The 18,822-nt window shown below is 45.1% G+C and overlaps 1 protein-coding gene across 6 annotated transcripts; it reads right to left on the bottom strand.

Annotated features, from left to right (window-relative positions):
- Nucleotides 1–1,354: 1,354 nt before the first annotated feature.
- si:dkey-237i9.8 (platelet endothelial cell adhesion molecule) lies at nucleotides 1,355–15,049 on the bottom strand. Of its 6 annotated transcripts, none has more exons than XM_038979121.1 (17): nucleotides 14,878–15,046; nucleotides 14,731–14,754; nucleotides 13,113–13,397; nucleotides 12,753–12,910; nucleotides 12,481–12,604; nucleotides 11,930–12,202; nucleotides 11,274–11,555; nucleotides 10,257–10,538; nucleotides 9,835–10,110; nucleotides 8,474–8,575; nucleotides 8,341–8,371; nucleotides 7,830–7,912; nucleotides 5,027–5,077; nucleotides 4,804–4,896; nucleotides 3,881–3,937; nucleotides 3,045–3,070; nucleotides 1,355–1,655 (listed from the first exon to the last, which is right to left on the bottom strand). In XM_038979121.1, exons 1-17 carry the CDS (start codon nucleotides 14,951–14,953, stop codon nucleotides 1,545–1,547), a joined length of 2,334 nt encoding a protein of 777 aa, XP_038835049.1. In that variant the 5' UTR covers nucleotides 14,954–15,046; the 3' UTR covers nucleotides 1,355–1,544. The 6 variants fall into 6 exon arrangements, 5 of the variants coding, with proteins under 5 accessions (XP_038835049.1, XP_038835050.1, XP_038835052.1 ...); XM_038979122.1 differs by having other exon boundaries at nucleotides 1,355–1,652; nucleotides 14,878–15,045; XR_005473867.1 differs by lacking the exons at nucleotides 1,355–1,655; nucleotides 3,045–3,070; nucleotides 3,881–3,937 and having other exon boundaries at nucleotides 4,839–4,896; nucleotides 7,830–7,908; nucleotides 14,878–15,047.
- Between the last annotated feature and the right edge of the window lie 3,773 nt (nucleotides 15,050–18,822).

Consider the following 18,822-nt stretch of genomic DNA (forward strand, 5'->3'; position numbering starts at 1 on the left):
GTAAACAACGCAGGAAAGACATTATGCACCGTACTCGAGGAAGCAACACTCAGCGGAAGGAGGGCTACAAAGACGTCACAGCTGTTTGAACGTGTTTTTAAGGTGTGAAAATGGTGTTTATCTGTTTCTAAGACAGAGTTACTCTGCAAGTGCTCTGAGTTTAAGATGACATAGGCCTACATATATTATAGTTTCTCAAAAACCACCAAACTATTTGCATTTTGTAACTTTTAGGGTTACTTTAAGCCTTTTTATATGATAGGAATAGGATTCCTGTCTCCAAAATAAAACAAAAACAGAATCAGGGACTGTATTTAAAACGCGTCTCAGAGTAGGAGTGCTGGCTGACCTAGGATCAGTTTTACCTTTTTGAATAACATTATGGACACCCTAGATCAGCACTACTAAGTTGAGAATTGGAGATATGGGCCCTTATAGCTCTTATGACTAGAAACTATCTGACACATACGACTTTTAGTCACAAGATGGCGGAATCCACACACCAATAACTCTCCACAGCGAATGTCTGTGTGAAGTATAAGGCAACAGAAACATTCTTGTACAAACGTCACTGTATTTTTAAGAGGATGCTGCGCTCTACTGGCCAAACTGAATATTACAATAATGATAAACCACTATACTAGATATTGGTTACAATTACGTTGTAATTTACAGGACGATTGTAACCATTGTCTATTAATATAACGTATTGCTTAACAAACCGTAATAACTCAATATACGATTCTCAAAGTTTAGAAAGATGGATCTTTAAAAAATGTTTTTAACATTACCTTGACTTCACTTGGATCATTTTGTGTGTGATCTTACAAAAACAGTAACTGCAGTAAGAAGGTCATTTAAAACTATGTGCAATATTGCATGCCTGAATCACTTCAAGCCTGACACTTTTCCCCCGCTAACTTTCGACACACTTGGACACAGCCTGGCAGGATGTGACATCACAGATGCCATATGCCATCAGGCTGAGCAGCTGGAGACAGGCAGGTCCTCTGTTTACATTCACTCTTTTTTTCCATAGTTATTTCCATAGTGTGATTCAGGGATGGCCCTACTGGAGAATGCCCTGGTTTGGGTGTGGACCCAGTCTAGTGACAGTAGGGAGGTTATCAGTCCACTCACACTGCCCTGCAACCGAAGTCTAAAAGGGGGATTTTTTTTGCCATCATGACAGAGCGGAACGGTCATGCTGTCCATTTAGGAGATCAAAAGGAACTGTGTTGGAGGGAGGGGGCCAGGCTAACTGAACTCTGGAGCACCCTCTATGGTCATGAGATATGATGAAAAGGTAAACAAAGATAAGAGTCTAGAAGGTATGACAGAACTATAGAGTAAATCCTAATTAGGACTTGTGATTTTATTTGGCTATAAAATTATGCAAAATACCTACAGCTTACATGAGTCAACAATTTTCCTTATTGGGAAAATGTACAGACTACAAGAACAATATTGAAATAAGGACTGGTTACGGTCGGGGGCAGAGGTGGGGATAATTTAGTTTGTGGTCCTAGGATCAGAGGTAACCTTTACTCCACAGGCACTGGGAGGTCATGGTGGTCCTGGTGATTGACCTCCAGCAGGGCCTGGTTGACCTCCGGTTGGTCACCGTTGAGATCGGCGTACTCCACTGAACCCTGCTGAGACAACAGAGATCCCACTGAATATTGACACACTGCACAACAGTGTCAATTATGTTAAACACTGTCACAATGAAAGTCAACACACGTAACTAACCTCAACACCATCACACACAGAAAAGTCCACACCATAACGCAACCCAAATCAAAACTGTTACAGCGCAACTCTACACCCTCACATTGGAACACAATCTGATTCTCTCAAGGCAGGCGAAAAGTCCATCAACTGTTGAAAGTGGTCCTCACAGAACACTACACTGTATTTCACCAAGGCTTCACAGAACACTACACTGTATTTCACCAAGGCTTCACAGAACACTACACTGTATTTCACCAAGGCTTCACAGAACACTACACTGTATTTCACCAAGGCTTCACAGAACACTACACTGTATTTCACCAAGGCTTCACAGAACACTACACTGTATTTCACCAAGGCTTCACAGAACACTACACTGTATTTCACCAAGGCTTCACAGAACACTACACTGTATTTCACCAAGGCTTCACAGAACACTACACTGTATTTCACCAAGGCTTCACAGAAGACGACACTGTATTTCACCAAGGCTTCACAGAAGACTACACTGTATTTCACCAAGGCTTCACAGAACACTACACTGTATTTCACCAAGGCTTCACAGAACACTACACTGTATTTCACCAAGGCTTCACAGAACACTACACTGTATTTCACCAAGGCTTCACAGAATACGAAACGATATTTCTCCAGGGGTAGCGGCACACATTCAAAAACATGCAATGAAATTCTTTTATCACTAAAAACCACCTCACCACAATCTTGGCTGCTCCTCTTTTACCATCAAGGAGTGAATTAAGTGTCTTAAGTGTAGACCATCATGTCATATCCTGACTCATTATGTCAAATTCCCCTTCAAAACAGATAACCCGGCCTTAGTCCCTCAGCTCCAAGTAAGGGCAAACAGTGTGGACTGTAATGGGCTGTCTGTAAATCACTGATGTGTCTTGGTGAGTAGCCAGAGGAGGACAGTGTGGTGGTTGAGGTTGAGCTGTGCATGGAGGTATAATTTGACTGGGCCTTTGGCTGCTGATCTCACTGGGCGATAGGGAAGGAAGCCCCAGCCCAAAATCCCTTTGTTCTTGCCTGGAAACTCTGACCGCAGCTTCTCTCTCCTGCATAGTGAAATTACTACTACCCAAGAGCCTCAGCCCACAGAGTGACTGGGGCTGGTTGGGAGAGGGAAGGAGGAGAAGGTGCGCCCTGTGGCCTTGATTCTGTCACTCCTCACCCTTTTTGTGGGCTGGAGGAAAGGTCAGTTGTGGTTACGGAGTATGTTAGCCGTGTGCGTTTGTTTTCACAGTCACAGACAGTAAAATGTAAGACACTGAGACTCAAGCTGTACTTACATAGTCATAATGGTCACCAGGTGCACCTGGAAACACAAGACACAGGATCAGGGAAGAAGGACAACCTCTAGTCCATTACAGAGATGACATAGTGTATAACCTGTGTCTCTGTGTGTGTACTCCTTCATTTGATAAAGGAATGAGGGACTACTACTCCCCAGTGTGTTATAGGGCCTCTCATTCCTTTATGTGTACCATTTCTTAGCCCAGCATCAGTATTCTCAAGTTCAGGATGTGCATATCACCCTCCCTTTCCCTCTTTCATTAGACCACATTCTGAGGGCATTGAATAATAATCATTCTCTGAATGTATTCATCATGATGTCTCATTTGACAGTTATGACGCCCAGGCCTAGTTGCTGACTCATTGGTTCCCTTGAAGCAGAGCCCATTGTTTTATCACAGCAGGGGTATAACTAAGCCAAAAAAGCAACAAGCGCGGTCTCTGCCCTCTTCCTAAACACCCACCCTTATCGCAAACACCCACCAATTCACCTGAGATGAGAAAATTACAAACAAATGTATGTTACGTGTTTTATGTTCAATTTGTGTTGACAAAGGTACATTTCCACATGGACTGCTTCACTGACAAATTCAACTTGGATTGCGTTCTAAAAACAGGAACTTCCTGCTAGCAGCAAGAGGAAATGGTCACCTTCATACAGACCTGGCTGTTCCAGCAGTTCTGGATACAGTAATGAACACCTCACCTTCCACCTCCTTTTACTCACTGCTGGTGGATGAGGTGAGTTACCCCCATGAAATGTCAAGTGTTTTGAGACCTAGTTCAAAGCACTTTATAAATGTAATCCACATTTACAGTGTGATGCACTCACCTGTTGGAGAGTTCTGGACTTCACTGTACACCGTTTCTGTGCCTTTTCTCAGGGGAACTGCAAAAGATAGAAACAAAATAATGTAACAATGTTTCACAATTGTACCACTTAAACATTGCTCATGGGCACACACACATTAGATAATCATCATCACATATCACTGCATTACAACCGTTACACATTTACTTGTTCTCGTCTCTTAGCAGATGCTCCATCTCCTGGCAAATCATTGTACTGGATACTTAAGGACATGGGCGCAACTTTCACTGGGGATGGGGGACGGGGGCATGTCACCCCCACATACTAAAATTGCATTATTTCCCCATCGGTTTTATCATTGGTATGTGATACAAAAATGAGGCAACGGTGTGCTTTAGGGCCATGCGGACGCCTCCGAGCAGTCGGGTAGGCTGTTTGGACTGTTTATCCAACTGGATAATAATAAAATAAATAGTATGTCCCCCCACTTCTAAAACCAAAGTCACGCCCCTGCTTAAGGATAAGCCCAACCAACTGCCATAGCAAACCCATGGGGACCAACAGAGTATACTAATCAAGGGGGGTTGGTACCATAGAGAGTAACCCGGCAATTAGTTCAGCCCTTCCTGTTTATTTACCAGAAGATGTTTCTGGAAGCCTGGTCACCATGGTTATCACACAGGTTACTATGGAGACGACTTAATCGTGGCCAATTAGACCCCCCCCAGGAAGTGGCGCCGAGTCTTATAAGCTGAAATAATGACGGCAAAGCAAGCCCTCTTGTGATGATTCGATATAAGTAAAGGGACAGAATGAGAGCGGGAAGAGGTAGAGAAAGAGCTATGAGAGGGAGAGGGATAGCTGTTGTAGAAAAGGGGAGCAAGATAAAGGGAATAAGGGGGAGAGGTAGCCCGAGTGAAAAACAGGTGTGTGTGTGTGGTCACCTCTGGCAGGGTCCACAGGTTGACGGTGTACCACTTCAGTGTACTCCACATCAGGCTCATTGTTAGACGCTACACTGCTCTCCCCGTCACTGCCTGCACCAGGACAAGATACATATAAATTCCATCACACAAAACAGCCCAAGACAAGAGGCAGACTTTAGACAACACAGCTTGAACTCTATATGCAACTTAGGTTATAACCCAGGTACTCTGTTGGTCTCACCTGGGTCTACCGGCCTCTCGCTCCAGACACTTACAGCAGCATCCACTCCAACTACAAGACACAAACACATAGATGCACACAGACATAAAGCAATGCTCCCTGACACAAGCTTGGAGATCTAATGATCCAAGATTCCCAGTGAAGTTACTGCCCAGCCAAGTCAAATGACTGTTAGGTGTAACAGGAAATTGAGACTTAGGGTGCTATTAAATTAAAACCGCCAACCGGAAAGTTCTGAGGCGAGGTAAAACATTTAGTAGACAGTTATGTCTATTGTTTCACAAGTTGAATATTATTCCAACGCTTGAATGAATTAAAATCCCCCCACAAATCTTTTCTAGAATTTATTGGAGCCTTTAACAGGCTGCTGAGCGATTAGAACACCGCGAGAGAACATTCTGTGACAAACGAGGAGTGGATATCAGGCCTCCATTTTGATTTCCACAGAGCTGTTCCGGTACCTTACGCACACTGGCTACTGTTTGGTAAACAACAGGAACACAATAGCTCCCTGCAAAAACAACATCCCATTACAACTTCCCATTCGTTAATGCAATCTCAGATTCTATTGAACCTCAGAGTGGGCCTAAGCGATTCATTTCCTCCACCTGCTGCCTGCATTCAAACTCGACTGGTCTGAAACAAACAGTCTGCCCCCAAGTCCACAATTTAACAAACGCCGTTTTATAAATGGTTGGTGCCAACATAGGAAATTCCACACAAACGCTATTGTTTCAGTATTCCTTCAAGGCAGCCTTAGCTAGTAAACTCCTTTAAGGGTGTTGCGTCTTAAAGTACTTTAGCCAACATATTAAGATGGTTGATAAAGCACCTAATATGGCCTACATATACTGGCTAAGTGCACAAAACATTAAGAACAGCTTACAATTATTGAGTTGCATTCCCCCATTTTGCCCTCAGAACAGCCTCAATTCATCCGGGCATGGACTCTACAAGGTGTCAAAAGCATTCCACAGGGATGCTGGCCCATGTTGACTCCAATACTTCCCACAGTTGTGTCAAGTTGGTTGGATGTCCTTCGGAAGGTGGAACATTCTTGATACACACAGGAAACTGTTGAGGGTGATAAACCCAGCAGCGCTGCAGTCCTTGACTCAAACCGGTGCACTTGGCACCTGCTACCATACCCTGTTCAAAGGCACTTCAATCTTTTGTCTTGCCCAGTCACCCTCTGAATGGCACGCATGCACAACCCATGTCTCCGTTGTCTCAAGGCGTAGGCTTCCGTCTTTAACCTGTCCCCTCCCCTTCATCTACACTGATTTGAAGTGGATCATAGCTTTCATCATGATTCACCTGGCCAGTCTATGTCATGGAAAGAGCAGGTGGTAATATTTGGTACACTCAGTGTAGCTACACATTATAGACATTCATTGGTAGCTTATGGTATCTCTGAAAACAAAATGCACAGTATTGACACATTGCTAAAAAAAAAAATGTTTTATTCTAGAAGTGCTTCTTCAAAATCAATCAATTAACCAAACCAAAAATATATACACACATTTCTATTGATGATTGTCTAGTGTACTGTATATACAGCATCAGGTCTATGCATTTAGACATGCACACATTGGTTTTGGACAAACAGACTATTAGACAAATGGGCTAGTTCCATCATTCGATAGACATGCAGTCAGACAGGCAGAGTGAGGTGAGAACACAGGACAAAGACAGTATGTTGATAATGACAGGAAAGTACAGCTCTTCCAGACAGCAGCAGGAGAGGAGAGGGAGCAATAGGGCCAGTTCAGCTGTCTGTCACTGGGACTGATGTTGGCAACAAGTCCCTTGGTGTCAGCCATCTTGAGTCCACTACACCTGTACCCTCTGATATTACATCTACAACACATAACAAATAAGTCATATTTTCTCAAAAGGAAGACATTTTTGGCCATTCTTCCCTCTCTAAAATGTCAGTGGGGATTTTGTTTGTTTGAGCCATTGTTCCAATTGTTATCCTTGGTTTTCATCCCATATATCCCTTTATTCAACCAAGTGGTGCAAAATGTTTGTTCTTTTTTTTGTTCAAACCAAAAAAGTCCCTCCCTCTGTGGGATTTCTCTACACTGTTGCTGGGAGACTGTAGCTGCTCCTGTTGCTGATGCCAGCAGGAAGTGATGCCACACTATCTCGCGTCCCATTGGTCGCTCTCCCCTCCATGCCGTCAAAGGGTGGCGCTGCGTCTGTAATAAGATGATATGGCCACTCTCAACAAACACTCAACACCTGACACAATCACTACTGAACACAGCTGCCCTGTAGCCAGCTACATCCTGCAAACCCCTGCAGAATCTGCACATCTAATGAGGAATGTTTGCTGAAGTAAAACATCAATTGTTAAGACCTGCATCGATTTGTATAAGGAACTAAGCTACTTTTCCTGTCTAAACACACACACACACAGCAAGCTTCTCTGCCATGTCCTCTCTCATGAATTCTAAGTTGCACAGGATGTCTACAGCTGGACGGTAAGACGATGCATTTCTGTTCCTCTAACAGGAAAATATGAGGAGAGGAGATGCAGGGAGTTAAGAAGTCACCTAAGGTCCCCTCAGAGACCCTTACATGCACACAGTATGGGTGTCATGGTATAGACTGACGTTAGGATGACAACTTCTGACACCGACATGCTACAAGCAGCTAGCATGCTAACGGCTAGCATGAAATGGAACACACAAATGGGGGATGAGACAGACGTGGGCAGTTGAATGTCGGTTATGGTTCGAAGCATGACGATAGGTCAAGACGGAAACACACAGGAGAGAGTAGGAAAACGGGCTACCTTCGGGTGGGTTATAAACCTCCATAGTGCTGTGGGTAAGACTCACTGTTAGAGAGTCATCTGATTTAGGGCTCGAAGGCTTTCTGAGAAATGGTGAACATAAAGTCAACGTTGGCAGTGACACAACAAGAGATCATTTCATAATTCTAGGGCCCTTAAAGCTTATTAAAGGGACAGTTAATTCATTATGAAATCAAAGGTTGTTAAATGTTTTCAGCTCACACCTAAAATGAAATGGTGGCATACGAGAAATTGAGGCATACGGCCGGATCTACATAACAGATACCACGGCACATGGATAAATCTTGTCAATAGACCACTCTCAAGATCTGAAAACATCTGACAAACTTTTCATTTTGGAGTGAACTATCCCTTTAAGGCCCATTGGCCGTGCTGTACGTGGCAGCATGGTGCTAAGCACTGACCAAAAACCATTGGCGCCAGCTAATGCTATCATCCTAGATAGCCACTATCACAGAAAACGACTTAGGAAATAGGCAAGCCAACTCACACTGACAGTTCAGCTGCGTTCTCTCTTTTACCTATACAATAAAGAGAAGGGGATGAGAGAGAGAAGAGGCTGTTCATACATAGTCAGACACCAGCAAAGGCCTGTGTTGCTGGGGGACTGTAGGTCTCTCTACCTCTCTTGGAATTGTAGCGCAGCACGCAGGCGAGGACTAGGACAGCCACCACTAGCAGACAGCAGGCCACGATCAAACCTTTCTTCCACATTGCCATCTTCACTGTAGAGAGAGAGAGGGGGAGAGAGAGGAAGGGAGCAAGAGTGGGAGAGGTAGGGAGAGAGATGCAGGGAGAGGGGAGAGAGATGCAGGGAGAGGGGGGAGGTAGGCAGGGTGTTTGTGAGAGGAAAAGGGTAAAGGTTAAAAGAAAGTTAGGGTGGGTGGAGATGAGGACAGAGTGGAGGGGACAGAGAAGGATGGTTGAAAGAGAGAGAGAAAGTCAATCTTAAAGTTCAGAGTCATCTGCTTCCTCCTCTTGGGGTCTGAACTTAAGTGTTCCCTTCATTTCCCCTCTCCTCCCCATCTTCTGCCTTGCCACTGTAGCTGCCGTAGTGCCACTATGGGGGGAAGCAGGCCGGGTCTAATTGCTCTGGCTAATGAGTGCTAGCCACGTCTTGCTGAGGAGTCACAACCCATGGGAGCCTAGCGCGTCGCCACTAGCATCCGGATTGACTGTGCTCTCGCGTTAGCCGTCGGCGCTAACCACACCACAGGACATAGAGGGCAGAGTGGCTACGGGCCAAGGTTAGCTTAGCGGCGGGGTATTTAGTGTGGCTCATGATCATCAACAGCCACAGCAGAGGAGCTCGTTGGGGTTCGTTAATAGTGAGGTCAGATAACCTTGCTGGCAGGCACTGGGGGTGGAGGGATCAGATCAGACGGAAGTAAACTTGTCAGCTGTCACTGAAGCAGCACCTGAACAGTGTTGTGAAAAGAGCAAAACTGTCGCTGCTGGTCCAAAGAGGGTCTTTAGATCTTACACAAGTGGTACTGTGAACGCAAATTAATCTAGACTTCTGCATCCAGTAAGAGCAGTAAATACATGTGTGTGGACTCTATGGTGGAGTGTGTGGACTCTATGGTGGAGTGTGTGGACTCTATGGTGGAGTGTGTGGACTCTATGGTGGAGTGTGTGGACTCTATGGTGGAGTGTGTGGACTCTATGGTGGAGTGTGTGGACTCTATGGTGGAGTGTGTGGACTCTATGGTGGAGTGTGTGGACTCTATGGTGGAGTGTGTGGACTCTATGGTGGAGTGTGTGGACTCTATGGTGGAGTGTGTGGACTCTATGGTGGAGTGTGTGGACTCTATGGTGGAGTGTGTGGACTCTATGGTGGAGTGTGTGGACTCTATGGTGGAGTGTGGTGTTTGTCTGTCTCTCAACCTATTGTGATAAGTACAGCAGGGCCTTGCACATCACTGTACATGTGTGTGTGTCTATCTTCTCAGAGAGTGTGTGTGTGTGTATGCATAACTCTCACCATCTACGGTGACTGGCTGACTCCGGACCATGTTAGCGTAGTTGATAGCCTCGCAGTAGTAGGTGCCACTGTGCTCGTTCCCCAATCCTTTGATCTGGAGGGACTCGCTGGATTGGATTGAGGTGATGGTGAACAGCGGCTGGTTGTTCCCACGTCGGTACCACTTAAAGGTGACGGGCGGGGAACCTTCCACCCCACAGATCAGGTACATCTCATTTCCCTCTGTGACCTCCAACAGATCTGGGACGACGCTGAGTCCTGGATTGGACAGAGGCACTGGGAGAGGGTGAATAGTGTTAGGTGGTGTAACGACACAAAGGTATTTCTGATGATTAAATAATAAAGGTCCAATAATGCTACAATCAAATGAAGCAAGGGACGTGCATTATGTTGTATACCATTCCACACTTCAACAGGCTCACCTATGACTGTGGTGTTGAGTTTGTTGCTGACCACCGCGTCGATTTTGGGGTTGTTCCGCGCCTCGCATTTATAGTCCTGCATGTCGCTGTAGTGCTGGACGGTGATAGGGAAGATGGCCTGATGGTGCGGCTGCTGCACGGTGGTCGAGTTAACCTCAGAATACTTCTTCCACAAGGTGTACTCGATGGGTAGGCTGCCTCGGTCTGAGTGACAGCGCACCTGGAAGGGCTTTCCCACAACCACTCTGCCAATGGCCGTTAACTCCGGTTTACTGACAAGAACTGGGGAATGAATAGAACAAGGAAAGTGACGGAAATTAAAAAATGGACTGTTAATGTGGAGAGGTTACCTTCCAATGACATCCCCAACATTACTTAGCAGCTACACATATGACTAAACTTCGACTCAAAGGTTGTATCTGAGTCAAGATTGAAAGATGGAAATTTCACCTAAAGAACAATTTCCCACATTATCATTTTTGATTGGAGTTCCCCTTTAATATCATATTGTTGTGACAGATACTGCATCCATACATATTATCAGTATATCCTTATGCATATCCTTATTTTACCAGGTAAGTTGACTGAGCACACATTCTCATTTACAGCAACGACCTGGGGAATAGTTACAGGGGAGAGGAGGGGGGGTGAATGGTGATTAGGTGATTAGGTGTCCATGATGGTATGAGGGCCAGATTGGGATTTTAGCCAGGACACCAGGGTTAACACCCCAACTCTTACGATAAGTGCCATGGGATCTTTAGTGACCACAGAGAGTCAGGACACCCGTTTAACATCCCATCCAAAAGATCGCATCCTACTCAGGGCAATGTCCCCAATCACTGCCCTGGGGCATTGGAATATATTTTTTTTTAGACCAGAGGAAAGGGTGCCTCCTACTGGCCTTCCAACACCACTTCCAGCAGCATCTGGTCTCCCATCCAGGGACTGACCAAAGACAAGTGAGATTGACTTACTTTGGGTCACACATTAAAGCCTTATAGGCTGTAGTAGTACCTTTTGCATGGACAGGCAGCTTTGCACTGTACTTGGAGATCATCCTGGCATCTGCTTTACATGAATAAATCCCACTCGAGTTCCGTACCACCCCGGGGACAACATATATCCCATTGAAGCTGCCCGGTGTCAGTGTGTAATTGTCCTTGTAAATGGAGTACTTCACATCCGAAGCGCTGATTCTGTCAGAGGAGTAGTTGGTACTCCTGCAGGTTAACGTGAATTTCTCCTTTTCAAAGACCTCTGTCGGATACATGGTCAGAACTGGCTGGGAAAACAGTTCTGTTGGGTGGATTAAAAAAACATGGATTAATCAACACTCTTGGAGGCTGAGTACATGTAAGAACATTCCCGAGGAATGTTGTGATTAACATTGATAAGGTAATAGATGTGAATAGGGTTGCCCAGGTTTTTTCAGAGATCCTGGTTGGAGGATTCTGGATTTCCTGTTTATTCGCTCCTGATTCCAGGAAACTTCCAACCAGGATTTCTGGAAAACCTAGGAATTTAAGGAAAGTTCACCAGAATGTTTTAACCCGAGCTGCGACTTGGTTATAAACTGATAGAACAGATAATAGCTTTTTTTTAAATCAGCTTTTTTCAACAGCTAACACCACATTCTACATTTCAGATTCCTTGTAAATCCATTCACTCACCTGTAATCGTCACGTTTTCCGTCACTTGCTTGACTACATTTCCCATCTCCAAAGTGCACTGAAACTCCCCAGAGTGCTCGGCCAGGGCTCTTATGCTGTGGTTGGCTTTACTTTGACCAGTACTCAGCAGATTCTGTCCCTTGTTCAGGTAGACTTTGAGCCTGGAGCTGTTCTGGAGGTTACCACTGACACTGCAGGAGATGTCCAGAATGTCCCCTTCGATGATCATTGATCCGTGTGGTCGGACAGAGATTACAGGTGTGATGAACAGCTCTGGAGAACAAAACGAGAAAAATTGGTCTGGAAGCTGAAGGTTGAAACTAAGAGACTTTTCCCCAGACACATTCTATTAAGTTTCAGACATGGTTAAAATGATTAGAGATTCATTGAGATTGAGAACAACAGTAGGGTCCTTGACTAAAAAGGTATTTCAACTGAAAATCTACACTGAATGTGCGCTTCAGTCCAAGACTAGGTCTAACCTGTGTCTTGGAAACCGACCCGAGATGTTCACCGTCGTGTTCTTTTTCTTCTTTTTTTTTCCCACTCACCTTTTACAGTGACCACCACATTGTTGCTGGCAGTGGACGGGACCGAGTCTGGCAGCAGTATGACCCTGTAGTCACAGTGTAGCCTGTGGTCGCCAGCGTTGTTGAATCGCAGCCTAGTCTCCACCTGGTTGGTCATAATAATACAACAACGTTAACTAGAAAAGGACATTTCCTAAAAGTAAACGTGTGTGCTTGCTACTTGAAGTATTGATGTTTGTGAAATAAGTTGTAGAAGAAAAAAACTAAGCAAAGCACACTCAATATTAACGCACCTGGTTGGCGTTGACCATCTCCTCATAGAGCTCTTTGGAATCCTTGTAGAAGTAGAAGACGATATTGCCGGACTCCTCAGGGGCCTTACACCAAACAGTCACCTCCTCTCCCTCGCTGAACACACGCTTGTCGACGCTGAGGACTGGCGTCTGCAGGCCTGGACGGACACGAGTACGAGTGAAAGCACGCAGGAAACACACACAGATAAAAATCACATGCCGTAGACAGAGTTACAAGAGACTACATTCATGCAGGATACAAAGTCGCTTTGTCACATGCGGCAGGTGTAAAACAGTAGAGTGAAATGCTTAACTTGCAAGTTTTTCAGTCCACAACAGAGGAGTTGACAGAGTACTAACCTGTCACAGTCAGTTTCTCAGAGTTGCTGCTTAGCTCCTTGTCCTGTATGTTCACCTTGCATTTGTACTTCCCAGTGTTGGCCACTCTGGCCATGCGCAGAGAGTAGATTAGGTCCTCTGCGGTGGTGATGCTCTCCGTGTGCACCTCGGCGTTGTCCTTGTAGATGGTGTATTTACGGTTCAGGAACCCAGAGCTGCTGACCACGGCCTGGCAGCGTACCGTCACGTTGGTACCCTGGGAGACGTCGTTGCTGGGCTCGAGAGTCAGGGTGACACCTGTGAACACTGGAGAAAGAACTCAAGGTCAATGCTCGGACTGATCAAACGTTCTGTGTAACAAAAGTCCTAGAAAACAAGCCTGTGTGATCTTGTACCAAAGCACATTATTTAGTGAACTCACAACCTTGTAGTCGCATGAATCTGTTCACCAAGGCAAAAAAATATACCTCCATAGTAAGAGAACAGTGCAATAAATCACAGTGCTATATAGCTAGTCATCTTCCAGCTCCAAGATACTCAGGAGATGAAATCACCCACACCAATGAATTGGACATAAACACAGACCCTCAACAAAAACACCACAAGAAGTCTTTTGATTCAGCGCATGCTGATGGCAAACTGTTTTCCCACATTTGTCCTCCACAGAGTGATTCTCTAGATAAGGGGCCTCCCAGTGGGGTCTAGTGCAGACAGTCTGTCAGGTTGAGACCCACAGGCCGGGTGGCTCCTGTCCCGAGGGGGTTCGTCCCAGTAAACAGGCCCCCGCCAACCAGAGGAAGGAAAGGCATTTTGTTAAACAAACAGGCAAACAGACACCCTCTCAGGGGACCCATCGTTATTTTAGACACCGCCGTCCCCACCCAATGTCACTCAGCAGGGCCTGGCGCGACCGAGGGGAAAACCACTGATAGGAGGGCAGAGGGTAGTGGGCAGTTCCAACCAGGGCACGAGCCATAGCGGAACCCCATGGAAAGGCTGTGTGACCACTGACTGGTCTTGGTAAAGCCATGGAGTCAACGTCCCTGCTTAGAATAGAGGTATTCTGCTATTCCAAGCCCAGAATTGCTAATCTCGGCATGGTCAGGATAAGGCGTCCATCTCTACCATTGGCTAGCTGAACTCATTTCTCTGCCCAGTGCTTGGCTTTTTCCCTTATCCTAACAGGAGGAGGCGTGTGACACAGCTAACAAGTGAGTTCCCAAAGCCTTCCACAACCTCGGACTCTAAAAGAGTGAAAACACTGATAAGACAAGATCCAGGCACCATTCTCATAGGACTCCCAGTTATGGTATTTCCAGTGTGTCAATAGAGTTGTACCTGTGTTAATACTACGATTAGGGTATATCGGTCACCTCTCAGTATAAGATATTTCTTAGTAAAACAGGTCCATAGCGTTAGAAAGAAGTATAGAAGCAAGAATGTCCAGTCCCAAAGCACACTATCTACAAATACACACATTTTCACTGATAGGAGAAACAAAACAACAGCGGAATAACATACCACTCCAAAAAGAAAAACCTGAAACACACTCAAGAGTTCCCCTTTTTTGAAAACTGCATTCACTGCACTCTTGACTATCCTATTTTAAGAATCTCCTCAAGAACCCTTTAATACTTACATGCCTGCGATTCCGCCACTTGGCCTGGACGGAACAGGAGGGGAAAAAAACAAAACAGTACATCAATGTAAAGAAAATCCATACTTCCTTATTTCCCCACCCAACCCAAAACCCTCCCAGAGGTAGATTATTATCAAGCTTCCTTACAGGTGGAGAGGAGTACGGAGGTTAGCAGTAGTAGTCGGGTGACCATCCTGACGGAGGGCTGCTGGAGCTCCCACATTGGTGGTGGCTGTCCTGGGCTGATGCGACTGGAGTGACTGGAGGCTGAGGATTGACTGGGGGGCAGAGGTGGGAGGGGAGGAGGGAGAGGACATGGGAGGTGCTCTACCTTGGCCACAGAGTGGGACGCCTGGCCGCTGGTTATCACAGCGAGCAGAGCCCTCGACTTGGCTTAATTTGCCAGGAAGTGACTGTTGTTTCCTCAGGATGTGCGCTGCTGGCGTTTTGCTGTTTTGGAATGTTCTCTTTCTGGGCCGTGTGCGTAGTCATAGACACTGTTCAGCATGCTTAGGGTGCAGTAAGCTGGAGCTAACCTTCCCCCCCCAGTGTCTGGGCCTCTGCAGGTACTATGGGGCAACATGCAGAGGGGCACCCTTGCTTCTGTGCTCAGCAGACCCTGTTTCTTGAGGGTTTACACTGTCGTAAATCACAGCATGCCCTTCAAAGCTGTCAAACTACTGTTAACTTAAGCTCCTAGTTACGATTTTGTTTGTTTTAACTACTACTGAGCTACCTACCGCCGGACATATACCTTATTGGATGAATTTACTAGAACAAAATAAAACAGTTTTACTATGATATACCACTCTTACCTTTGTACCAATATGAAATAAAAAATTATAAATATGAAAATGTATGCACTCTGGTTAAGAGCATCTGGTAAATTACAAAAATGTAAATTTCTTAAGGGCAGGCTAAGTTACTTTCTAAATGTAATCTGTTAACTTTTGGATTACAATAACTCAGTAACGTAATCTGATTACTTTGGATTCATGTCCTTAAGAGGCATTAGAAGACAAAAAAGATACATCAAACGCATTTGGTGTCATCATAGTGGTCTCTGACTTGTGGTCAGACTCAAACTTGCACTTTTTTCAATGCTGACTTGAATGTCATTGTGAAAACAGAAAGGTGTCCATGTATTTTTTCGCTCAAGAACCAGCAACCTCTTTATACCCCCTTAAGCAGGGTTGGGGACTAACTGATCTGATTACATCTGATTACAAAACAAACTAACCTGTTACACTACCAGCAAAAATATTGTAATCAGATTACAGATACTTTAGAAAAACTAGATTTCTTCTTGGATTACTTTTAAATTCACTTAATTTTTTTGGCCTGAGATCCAATTGCACAAGACTGTGAGAGACTGGACTTATCTTAACTGGAGCCAGGGCAGGAGCTAAGGCACACTTATCTCTACTTCCAGACGAGTAGGATTCTATTGCATGTCTAAACTCCGATAAGGGACTGCTAGTTGGCAAGTATCATTGGTTGTTATCAATTAAACGGTCTCTCTTTATACCAAGGCTTTCTTGACCTTTAACCATAGACAAACCAATGTCACAGCAAACAGAGAAACAGTTAACAAAGTTAAGACCTCTATTCAATCTGTCTCGCTGAAGTGTTACAGATTGCACAAAAGAATTGTAAAAGGTCATTTCCCATTGAGCCGAGGATATGCAGCATTTATGGTGAGTATGCCATATCACTGCCATATCATTTCAATCACGCTGTAACACTGAACTTCGGCGATACGGATTGAATACAGCCCCGGATCTGATTTTATCCAGAATATTCATGAAATACCAAACAAAGAATAAATACAAGGATTCAGAATGAAAAACTAAAACAAAATGTAGCAAGCAGCACCTCAAATCTCAGGCTTAATTAAGTCTATGAAAAATGTTTGAATCATCTCTTTGCTATGAAATTCATATCAGGACTGATTTTCACATCACAGACACTCACTCCTCAGGGGATTTTTTTGAAGCGGTCTGGTGAGAAGGATAATATGCCTGATAGTGTTATATTTATTTAAATAAAACATTCCAGCTCAACCGATATGGTAATGACGACATGAATATTGTGACGCAATAGCAGACACATTTGTTTTACACAATACATGTAGAATGAGAGCATGAACATTAACACAAACATGAATATACAAACCAAATAAAAATCACCAGGATTTGTGTTGTGTATTTGGTTTATTTGACTGACTTCAACTCCTGTCTTATAAACCAGTCAGCAAAGCAGTCTACCGTCACAGAGAAACACCTGATTGCCTTCATTTCTCCTTTTACATCTTCAAAGTTTCATTTGTTTCCATATCTAAAATGTTAAAACTCAAAGCAGGGTAACTAGAGATGTGATTCTGAGCATGGCTGACAGACAGCGTTGTGGGGTTTTGCTGTAGGTGTCAGTGATAGCAGTGAAGGCTGCAGTACCTCCTCCGTACCCTAGAGGGGGAGCTACTGAGCGTAGTGGGGCTTGGTTATGACCGCGAGTGCAGCCGCTTATACTGAATGCATGGCATGTGTTACCGGTTACTGTGACCGGTTCAGTCCACAGGCAAAGCATTATTGTCCATTCCTTTCTAGGGTGATAGCCAAGCTGAGGACTTTAGAGGCAAAAAGGTGAGAGTAGCGTCCATGCGGGGAGTACTGTATGAGGAGAGACACCGTGTGGGTAAGAGAATCTGTGAAAGGGGGAGAAACAGTCCTCTCCCATATCTCCATCTCACTGAGGGCCAAGGCAAACAAATACCAGCAAATTAAAAAATATAAAATTACAAAAGTGTGCAAAAAAAAAATTATGTTTCAAAGAAAAACAGGAAGGTAATACAGAGCAAACCAAAAAAGTGACCCCTAATGGAGGCACATTAATGGCGATACCGCACTTGGAGCCAGTGTTGACCAGAGGGGTAACCCTTGTTAAAAAAAAAAAAGGCACCTCAGGACTCTTATTTTGACCATCTTAGTTCGTCATATCAAGAGTAACGTCAGACCTCTGTGAGTCTACCATGCAGAGACGCCGCGGTATTATGTGGTATATCGTGGCTCATGAGGTACCTGAGCTAGTGTTGGAGGTTGACAGGAGAGCTGTGGCTTTTGACAACAAGGACACTGAACTGAAGAAGTGCTATGGAGCGTTACTGTGTATTTACCAGTGCACTGTATTACACAAAGTAAGGTCTGAAGTCACTCCTGTTTTTTGACCCAACTTCTCTATCCCAATCTTCTTGAAACTCCCTTTCTGCTAAAGAAACCAAACACGGCTGGTAAATAAAATCAAGGTTAAAAGAAAAAAATAAACAAAGATAGAAGAAAATTGCCACAGACTGTTCTCCAAAAAGTGTAGCAGATAGCAGGGTGGAGGTTGGTAGTTGGCACACAGGGGAAAGGGCTGCCTAGGGCTGGTGTGTGTGATTCTGGGGACAGTCCATACACAGTTCATACAGTCCTCATAAGCCTGTGTGCGAGGATGCAGAAAAGTAGCAGCAGAACCCCACCCCTGGGGATGCAGTGGGCGCTGTTTCTTCTTGTCCAGCCTCGGAGTGCTTCTGGCTGGGGTCTGTAGGAAAGACTGGGGATGGGCATGGGCCAAGCGGGCCTCAGCCAGAACTCTGGAACTGATACTTCAGGACCCCAGCAAACTGCTCCATGTCTCCCAGTGCTGGGGCTCCTCAGGCGGGTATGGTTCAGCCGATGAGTGGGGGGGACGGGGGGTCTGGAGCAGCAGAAGCTTGGAGGCTGTAGAGAGCTCCAAGCTAATTCATTATTGCTTTGCAGGTAGGGCAGACAGGTAGCATCAGTCTTGGGATTAGAGCTGAGCAGTAGTCAACCATTGCGCTAAGGACATGGGGTCAGCCCTTGGGCATAGGATAATGGAGATGAATGGCAAAGGTTGGTGAGTTTAGCACAACGGGGTGAGGGTGCATGGATGCAAGGAGGTCTGGTTAGTCCTACAGTATAGCATGTACATGTATAGCATGGGGCGGCAGGGTAGCCTAGTGGGTAGAGCGTTGGACTAGTAACCGAAAGGTTGCAAGTTCAAATCCCTGAGCTGACAAGGTACAAATCTGTC

The sequence above is a fragment of the Salvelinus namaycush genome, chromosome 39 (assembly GCF_016432855.1).
Source record: "Salvelinus namaycush isolate Seneca chromosome 39, SaNama_1.0, whole genome shotgun sequence".
NCBI classification, from domain to species: domain Eukaryota; kingdom Metazoa; phylum Chordata; class Actinopteri; order Salmoniformes; family Salmonidae; genus Salvelinus; species Salvelinus namaycush.